This window comes from Artibeus jamaicensis, unplaced genomic scaffold (assembly GCF_021234435.1).
Source record: "Artibeus jamaicensis isolate MK-2021 breed Jamaican fruit bat unplaced genomic scaffold, CSHL_Jam_final contig_464, whole genome shotgun sequence".
NCBI lineage: Eukaryota > Metazoa > Chordata > Mammalia > Chiroptera > Phyllostomidae > Artibeus > Artibeus jamaicensis.
In genome coordinates this window covers 17,047,565-17,057,471 of record NW_026521842.1, presented here as the reverse complement: position 1 = coordinate 17,057,471, position 9,907 = coordinate 17,047,565, and the positions used below count along the sequence as shown (strand labels likewise).

Genomic DNA, 9,907 nt, shown 5'->3' with positions numbered 1-9,907 from the left:
TTGTTCCAAGAGAAGCCTGAGAACTCATTTTGGGGGAACTTCGTTCCATCCTCAGTCACATCCCTGTTAATCTGGTGGTCTGATGCGCTCAGACCTACTGCAGCAGTGACTGAGTGTCCCTCAGGAAAAAACTGCTCTGGGAACCTGAAAGATGGGAAATGTGAGACACAAACTTGGACACAGGTCTCCTAGGCTCAGTGGAGTGCTCTCCTCACTACAGTGGGCTGGTTTTAAAGGAGAAATATTCTCTCATGAAGGATTCCAAGTCTAAAATAATGCTGTAAGGCAGCTTCAATTAAAAACTGTTTTTGACTGCTTCTGAATACAGCAGAGTGCCACTCCCAGAGTCAAAAACGACTAGAACACCAGACTTAAAAACCAAGCCATTTAATTGTCTTTGAAGGTAAATAATACATGGAGATGGATCCCAAGCCCTGAGAATGCCAGAGCTGCAAGTCCAAAAGTCCCGTGGTGGGGTATTTCCAACGGAGCTCAGGTCAGAACTCGAGGTGTTTGAGGCAGAGCGCTTTTGGAATTCATGCATTCCATTTAGTAATTCTGCAAACTGCCAGAAACAGACCCCAAGAGTCTCTGAGATGGGGAAAATTCAACTCCTGGTTTTACAGATAAAAGATAGAAGAGTATCAAAAATGTTGTTTACTTCTCTTCAGTTTCGTCACACAATCTGAAGTCTGAGGGGGTCATATCCCCAACTCATGGCAGCCTAAGCTGCAGTTTAGGTACGAGATCAGTCCTTCTATCCATTCACTTCCATGTAATGCCACAGCAAGAGACCTGAGGCAGAGAGTTCTCATCAATACAGCTTTTAACAAGCACTTAACATGAAAAGAACCCTCCGGCAGCACACAAGTTAGTTTATATAATTTTAATTTACAAATTAAAAAGCTACATGCTTTATTTTTTCTCCTTTTTCTCTTCTTTCTTTACATCACTCTTTTCCTTATCTTTCTCCTTGTCATCTTTTCTATCCTTTTTGCTCTCTTCTTTTTCCTGCCCTTCCTTCTTCTCTGCATCCCGGTTGGCAATCTTGTTGTTGATGAGGTTGTGCAGGGCGACCACAGAACGGATCAGGGAAGCCAAATATACCACAACCATCTGGTCGTTGGTCTTTAGGTAAAAGGCCTTGACAAACTCCTGCAGGCTGACGTCCGGCAGCAGGTTGAAGACATCTTGCAGTTGGTAGATGATTTGGTGGTTGATGGGCAGCTTGCCTGTGGCCACTTTCTCCAGGTAGCTCCTGATATCCAGAAGCTTGGAGTTCAGTCCCTTCAAACCATGCACCTGGTTTGTGATTCGCTGGGAAAGAGTGCCCACAGTAGTGTCTTTGATGTCTCTGAAATGACCCATGAGAAAGGGCGGGAAAAATATCAGTGTACTTTGTATTACCTCACAGGGTCTCACATTCTAAGGAAACACCCAGCTCTGAGGGGCAAGTGTTCAAAAGAAAAGTGTTGTGTCTCTATTTGGCAAAGATCTAAGTATAAACTGCCTTTTTATGTTTTCATTGGAGGCATATATTTTTATTTTTCCCATCAGAGGGCATTTTTAAAACAGAACTAAAATGAAATTATTTTCACTTAAAAAAAAAAAACAAAAAAACAGACAACCCCTGCTGCCCCCAAAACCCTCTCTCCTTCAACTTCCTTAACAAAGGGTAGCATTTTCATCACTTGTATCTATATGATGTTGCATGAAATTTAAATTAGTAGTAACTTTTTTGAGCTTAAAGGAATCTTATTGAGAAAAACTATGATCTTTTTGAATAAATCAGGGTTATATGAGTATTTTAAAATAAAACCCATCCCAAGTAGACTGTCTGCAGAAAACCAGCTAGCAACATACAATGAAAGGGATATCCCCTGGAAGAACACATGCCTACACTTACTTCACATGCCTGTTCCTGTCACAAGGTGTACTGTCCACAAAGTCAGAAATCACAATGCAAGACACTTTAGAGATGATCCAGGCCTAGAACCCAGGTCGCTGTACTCCCGATACACCTTTCTCCCTTACACTGAGCAGCCTCCTGGGCTGCTTATGATTCTGTTAAGTTGTTAATTCTCACCGTAACAAGTGTTCGACTCCAACTTCTTCGGCTTCCTCCGCTCCAATTTCACTGGTCACATGCTCAAATGTTTTTGAGGTTGGGGTTCCATCCTGGGAGAGAAGGCTTCACTATAGTTACTTACTTACAAACAAACTGGCACATGTCCTTTCCATACCCCGATTCCCCTGCTTTAAGTCAAATCACTTCATGGGTACATCACTGAGTTTTCCATGGCAAAGGGAGGGTAAGGTTTGCTTCGAAAGCTTAGTCTTCTAAGCTAACAGCACAGTGGCCCTGCTCAGAGACAAAGTCTGCTGGGACAGCATCAGCTTGTTTCTGAGGAAATTCTTGATAATCCTCTGATTTCCACAGTGGGGAATTAGGGTTCGGTTGATTTTTAAAGTAGTATATATATAGTTCTTTTCTAGAAAAGGCAATATACAGAGTTATCTATATTTGAGGCAAGTTCATGTCAGAAAAATAACTTTTAACCATCTATTGTCCCTTGGATCAAATAAAACCAGAGCACCAAAATGATGATGCAGTAAGAACAACTGGATTTCTGGTGGCCTGAATTTATCAGAGGATTTGCCCAGGGATGTGGTTCACTGCACCACCTAGTGACTTCTAGATGGGAATGGAGAAAATTTTCTCAGATCTAGGGCCAGACTGCCTGGATTCAGAAGTGTGGCTCTGCCATGAATGTGATAAGGGAGCTGCAGGACCTTGGGTAAATCACTTAACTTCTGTCAAGTGCTTTAAACTTTAGTTGTCATTATTTTATCCAGGACGGTGAATCCTGCCAACACAATTGAACCCTTGACTTTGTATGCTAGAAAGGTCAGAGCCTTTAACAATCTTGAGAACGTCATGGCCTTTTCAGGTACTATTTTTTCCCTGGTTTCATCTTATAAATGACCCTTACGTCTCCTCTGTACACTACTTAAAATTTTGCTTCATTGGTATGTGTATACTCATGCACACATGAGTGTAAGCTGTCTCAGATTCTTTTTGAAAGAGGCAGGGTGAAGATTAATGTGAAAACAGCCCTGACTGGTGTGGCTCAGTGGGCTGGGCATCTTCCTGCAAACCAAAAGGTTGTTGGTTTGACCCCTGGTCAGGGCACATGCATGGGTTATGGGCCAGGCTCCTGGTTGGAGGCCTGTGAGGGGCAACTGAGATGTTTCTCTCCCTTTTCTTTTCCTTCCCTTTCCCTCTCTCTAAAAATAAAGAAATAAAATCTTAAAAAGGATTAACTTAAAAACAACTACATCAAGATGGGAATGAAAGCCATATGGCAATCAGACAATAGACTGGGATCTAAGCTCCCTGGTAGAAAGGCAGAGAGAAAACCAGGAGGACATAGCTTAATGCAAGGAATATTTGCAGAAAGCTAACCTATCTTTTTCCAGATTTAAAAACTGAATATAAAAATAAATGGTACATATCTGAATGTAAAGGGTAAACTTTAATGTATCCCTTAGGCTTGAGTTTGGAAATTCAAGATTAAAGCTACCTGCACATCCTAGGTGCAAATATTTTATGCTCCTAACGAAACACATTTTTCACCTCAAATTTTAGCCTAGAACTGAAGTTCAATTTTCATGGAAATAGAGAAAAGACATATGCTGGGAGCTCTTTATGTCTACAGCTAAAGCACAAGCTAATGAACCCAAGAGTAGGTACTAGATGCAGTGGCTGAGTATTCAGGTGTCAACTCACACAGACTGGTTTTGCCATCTAGCGGTAGCGCCCAGCAGCTCTGACCTCTATTTGAAAACCTATGGTATAGTCTGTAGGGATCGAAAATCTTCAAGGAGAAAGAATATTGGCCCAGAGGGTGCCCAAGAGTGGAAAGGGCACTAGATAAAGGCTTAGCTCACCAGTCTGCATTTCTGCACTTACTTTTCTGTGAATATCTCTGGGAAATCATTTGACTACTTTGGGCCTCAATTTTTCATTTGTAAAAGGGGACTTTAGATTTCTTTCCTTCTTTTCTTCTGTTTCTTTTTAAAGGATTTTATTTATTTATTTTTAGAGAGGGGCAGGGAGGGAGAAAGAGAGGGAGAGAAATATCAACATGTGGTTGACTCTTGAGTGCTCCCTGATGGGGAACTGGCTTGCAAGCCAGGCATGTGCCTTGACTGGGAATTGAAACATCGACCTTTTGGTTGCAAGCCAGCACTCAATCACCAACCAGGGCTAGATTTCTAAGGTCTTTTCATTTCTAAAATGTGGCTATTCAAACACTGGAAAGGAAAAATGATTTAATATCAAACTGTTAACAGAAATCAACAACTTTCTCTTTGTTATAAAAGATTTGTTGACTTGAAAATGCAACAAAAACAAATAAATCCCGAACAACTGCCTAATAAGCAGCAAATCTATTCAAGGCGCATAGCAAGATGACTTACATCATGAACTTCTTCCACTGAAATATATGCTTCTGTGGGCAGCCCCAGGTCCTTTGGCTTCACGTCAATGATGACTAATACCTTGCAGAAAAACGCATCTTAGCAAACCACCTTACACTGGGTACAGAGGAATAACTGCAGCCATTCTTCTGATCATGAGTACTGAAGGAATTTTATTTAATCAGACATGAGCCAGAATTTCCAGCAAAATGTGTTTACACTTAAATTATCTCATCATTTATTCTGTTCTTCACCTTATTAATTAACAAGCTCAGAGGTAGTATACTATAATGATCAAGCCCAAGGGAATCAGAGCTAAGACAGCCAATATTTTAATCCTAGCCCCATCACTTATGAGACCTGGCTAACCACTTTAAACTTTAGCTTTCTCATTGTAAAATGGTAACAGCCCCCATATAGTTACTGAGGGGATTAAGAAAGGTAACTTATACACTTGGCACTTAGCAGCTGTTTACTGTTACTTATTAAACATATTGGCGTATTGTATACTACACAAAACAGTACAAATTAATACAAGCTTAGAGAAGCAGTGAAATGATTTGCTACCAAAACCCTTCTTAGGATGCTCTTTCTTATGTAAACTGGCAAAGAATGTCATTCAAGAATTTTAAAGGCAGAGTGCACTCACTGAGTTAGGGCAGTATCTTTTCATGAGTTCATTGATGGCGATGTCATTCTTGTGTAGTTTAGGGCCTGTGTGGTACCACCCAACTATTCTTTCTCTGGCTGGGAAGAGAAAACATTAAGTGGGTTTGAATCGTTACATGAAAATCTATGTAATTCCCTCAGAAAGGGTAAGAACTCCAGCTGTTATGTTCTCTACCTTTGCAGAATTCAAGACATCTATTTTAAAACCTGACTTATGAAATCTAAAACTCAACAAAATAAGCAGTAAGGGAAATCCAGAGACATACACATCTCAGACTAGTTTAGGAGACCGTTCAAACATGACAGCAACTAGAAAATAATTCTAAGGCAATATATAAATAAATGCAGGTTCATGTCACATAGACTGCAACTGTTACAGGAATAAACATTTCCAAAGCAATGTGATTACTGTAATGAAATAAAAATGAAAATGGTACACATGATGGAGAGATGTATTTATCCTGGTGGTATTAAAACTCTTAAGAGCAGGTGGATTTTATTTCATAGTTTTTTAGTTTTATGCTGCAGAGGGCTAGCTCTCTTCCACAAACACAGGTTGTCTTAAATTGGTATTCCAGTTTGTCATTTATCCTACCTCATTCTTCTAGTACCATTAGTCTTACTTATGTTAAGTCTAGCTGAGAAAAGGATCCTTGACATTAAAACAAAGAAAAAGGAATACTTAAAAAATAAAAGTTACACGCACACCCCCACCAATGCCACAACACCTTCTTTAAATAAAAAGACATACCATTGACCTTCTTAAACATTCCATACATGTTTTCCAAGTAATCATGGTCTAAAAACCAGACAGAATCATCTTTGTCATCTTCATCGAAAGGGACTAAAGAGGAAAGAGAGAAAGAAAAAGGAAAGATTTAGTTTAGGTGCCAGGTAGAACTCTAGAGCACAGGTCAAAACAGAGACCCCTAGGCCAGATCTGATCCACGTAGGTGGCTTTTCCAGCATAGTACTCAAATTACTTTTGAGTTGCTCTCATTAAAAACTGGGAGATGTCACATAAAAATCCAGCCTTCCAGTTTCTTTCAAAAAATCAGATCTCCCAACAACTGGCCAGGCACAGAAGCTAACCCCCTTAAAAAGGACACGTTCTTCGATTTGCTAAAAGTCCCTTTACTTCTAATGGTTTCCATTTGGCAAATTACATTACCATCTGGTTCTTTTAGACACTGGAGTTAGTTACCTCTAGTCAGGGGTCATGCCAACAATTATTTTTTTGTTTTTGTTGCTTTAATTATGAAATATGTTGATATGTTCTAGTAAATATTTAAGAAACAGAACAAAAGGGTCAGTCTCCATCTCCTGCTTGCTAATTCATAACCATAGTTAACAGTGCATGGGTACAAACTACACCAATTACCTATTTTTATAAATTAAGTTTTACAAGACTACTGTGACCCATTTGTCTACATACTCTCTACAGTGTGTTTGCGCTATAACAGCAGAGACGGGCAGCTGCAATGGAGACTATATTTATTATCTACTTCAGTGTGTAGCTTTTAGCTTCCCTTTTAATACCACAGCAATTCTTAATTAGAATTCTGGGTTGTAGTGAAAAAATGGAAAACACAAAAAGTTTCTTTTTTTTAAAACACTTGCCCTGACTGGGAATTGAACTGGTGGCCCTTTGGTCCACAGGCCTGGGCTCAATCCACTGAGCTACATCAGCCAGAGTCTTTTTTATTTTAAAGTTAACCAACATTCAAATGATGCTTGGAGAATGTAAAATTCATCTTTTACCTGCAAAACTGTTGGATACATCAAGTACTTTCTTCTGCCATGACCCCAAAAGCACACCAACAACACGCTTCTGGTTTCCAACCTTGCCTATTCTGAAAGAAAAAGCAGAAGGTCAACTCACAAGATATGTCAACAATTAGATACTCAACAGGAAACATTAATAGTATAGATACAACTGAGTGAGTTTACCTGGGAACTAATCCCACTGAACAAATGCAATAGTTATGTTAATCCTTGATATTAAATTCTAATAGATATAATGAATAATTAATGAACTTTGTACACTGGCAGTTCTTACTGTTAACTGTCAAGTAATACAAGCTTGGAAAAATGTCAAACTTTATAGAAATTTAAAATGGAGAAAACATAAACTCTCCTCATCCTAAGTTTTAAAATGTTATTTGGTTGGTGCTTGAAAAACACATTTAAGTTATACTCCACATTTACTTTTTTTTTCCATTGCAGCTTACCTTTCTCCCTCAAACTTTCCCCACCTTCCCTACCCCTGAATCTTTTCAGGGATAAAGATACCAAAGTAGAACAGTTTTATGGTCCAGCTTGATGATAACTGTTCTCTGGTACATCTATTCCATGTTGACAAGCCCCACTAGATGTTATAATTCTTTGAACCAGCTAGGGGCTCAGAAAGTGATTCTGACCCAGGGGCATATGTATGTGATTTGTGGTCTTTCTGAACGGTTTAATTGGAAAGAAGTCAGAAGTGAGCTGGTGATTAATCACACCAAGAGCAGGGCTGGATGAGTAAGATTTTTGCTTCAGAATTTCTATCTCCATATCAAAGAGCAGTGATTTTGTCCTAAAGACCTAACTAAAAGTGTGGCAAGTAAGACACAGACACAGTGCAACTCTATGTCCAAGGGAAAGATAAGCCACTGTGAAATTAACTATGATTCCCCAGCAGTGGAGGGTTCACACTGGTTTACTCACATGGTTTGGCAAATTTATAAATGTTTACTAAGTTTGGGGTCTGTAATCAAACAAAGTTAAGGATTCCGTATTCCTGGTGGTTCTGACTTTTTTGAAATCTTAGGCATCCAGTTTCTACAGTTCAACGTTAACTTCCACACTTACTGGCTTTTCTTTTGGTCTACAAAAACCCATTTTACAAAAACCTACAGTTTGTTGAGTTTACTGAACAGAACTTAAATAGTGACTGTCCCGTTAGTATCCCTAGTATCCTATGGGAGAAAAATAGTAATTACTGTACAGTGGGAAAGCAAACATATCCTGTTAGGCTGAGGGTCCTACAAAGCAATGGAACTGAGGTCCCTAAACATCATGAAGTTTGTTTTTGGCTCTGAATTAGAAATTGTACAAAACAAGATGAGAGAGAATGAGTCGGCTTAAAAACTGACTCTACAGTAGATGCTCCCAACTGGGTCTTCACATTTGCCAATTCAAGTAATTATCTTGTAAAACTTATAACACGTGTAACAGGTCCAGCGGGATGAACAACTTCAAAACAAGGGAAGGCGGGAGAAACATCTGTGGATGTTTTACCTTATTCATTAATGCCAAAGTCTCCAACTGATCTCACTTATTCTGACCCCCTCATCTACGTTTTGTGCTATCGTTAAACCAGACTCCTGCTTAGAAACTTTCACAAGTTGTAACTACAGTTCTTCCAGGGGGATAAGACCAGAATTTTCGTGACAGCCTTCAAAGGCACATAAGCTACAGTATGAAGGGCTTTCCGACGAGACACCGAATCTTTTAGGTAAAAATGGGCGGTTGAGGTGACAGATGAGCACGAGGCTTGGGGGATCAGGACCAATCGAAAGTTGCCTCCCTATGCTCTGGCAGCGTACAGGCCGGGGTAAAAAAACAAAACAAAACCCGGAGTGCTTGCTGGGACTAGGGGACGATGCTGGGTGACCTGGGCTTTCAGCACCGAGATTGGTCGGGGTCCCGCAGCGAAGAAGAGCCGCCCTCCGCCCATCAGAGCTCCCGCGGCCGCTGCGCCTTTCCCAGAGCGCCCGTGACTCAGCAGTGAAGACGCCACCGGCCCCACTAAGCCGCCTCGCGCCGCCCGCTCACCGGTTGAAATGATCCACCACGCTGAGCAGCACCAGGGGGTGGACGACCACCTTCTGCACCGCAAGCTCCGGCATCGCGACACACCCTGCCCGCCAGGCTCCGCTCCTCGCGACCCGCAGACGGAGCCACTGCTGCACAGCCTCTCGCGGATCCTCCAGGCCCAGCTCCTCCTCTTCCGGTCCTGCCGCGGCAGCGCGGCCCTTTACTTCCGCTCCCAGAGTGCCGCGCGGGTCGTTTCCCGGCTGCAGTTCCCGGGGGCGCTCCCGCTGCTTGTCTGAGGAGGGAAAGTGCCGGGAAAAGGCGGGACCTGCTTCGCGTTTCTGGCTACGAGTGTCCCTCGTCTAGAAAGTTAGGAGGACACTGAAGACTGATAAAGGTTGACTTCCTTGTATTTGGCCTGCACAGTTTTCTGCAGTGGTTTTTCGCCTCAGTGCCCTCTCACGGCCCCAATCCCTTCCATCCGACGACTAGAAAAAAAATGCTAAGAAAAATATAAAAAGTAATTAATATTGCCATCATCCAGAAAGTTCACTTTTGCTTCAAGTCAAAAATCCTCCAGAATTTCTTAGAACTAACTTTAGATCTCTAGCATTAAGGAGCGCCTTTACAGTAGTTTTGGTAATTTATACTCCTTTGTCGGAGAATAATCCCCTTAATCTTTATTTACTGTGGACACTTTGCAGATAACCAACCAGTTTTTATATTTTCCACCTGTCTTTATATTACTTGCCACTTAATTAGGACTAGAAGAACGCAATTTATGCCTAGAGTTGGATCATTCAGGCCGATTTTCAAATAAAAGAAAAGGGTTGAAGAAAAGATGGAAGGAAATACAGAAACATGTTTTGATATTTAGCTAGGAAAGAGGAAAAAGGCGACTAAATGGGGAAGTGTAAGAGAAAGGATTGAAGCTTATATGCAGAAAGAGGCAAATTAA

General features: G+C 41.0%; 1 protein-coding gene across 1 annotated transcript; it reads right to left on the bottom strand.

Moving 5' to 3' along the window:
* Positions 1-371: 371 nt before the first annotated feature.
* Positions 372-9,156, bottom strand: PSMD7 (proteasome 26S subunit, non-ATPase 7). The gene is made up of 7 exons (XM_037162713.2): positions 8,971-9,156; positions 6,913-7,004; positions 5,903-5,995; positions 5,132-5,229; positions 4,483-4,563; positions 2,087-2,178; positions 372-1,354 (listed from the first exon to the last, which is right to left on the bottom strand). The coding sequence occupies exons 1-7, from the start codon at positions 9,042-9,044 to the stop codon at positions 916-918; spliced, it is 969 nt and encodes a 322-aa protein (XP_037018608.1). The 5' UTR covers positions 9,045-9,156; the 3' UTR covers positions 372-915.
* Positions 9,157-9,907: the final 751 nt, after the last annotated feature.

What these genes read in the sequence shown, in the direction of transcription:
- PSMD7 (XM_037162713.2), bottom strand. Translation starts at nt 9,044, where the DNA reads ATGCCGGAGCTTGCGGTGCAGAAGGTGGTCGTCCACCCCCTGGTGCTG. An exon ending in TGTATCCAACAGTTTTGCAG is followed by an intron (nt 5,996 to 6,912) that starts GTAAAAGATGAA and finishes TTTCCTCTTTAG; the next exon opens with TCCCTTTCGATGAAGATGAC. An exon ending in CAGTGGAAGAAGTTCATGAT is followed by an intron (nt 2,179 to 4,482) that starts GTAAGTCATCTT and finishes CTTCTCTCCCAG; the next exon opens with GATGGAACCCCAACCTCAAA.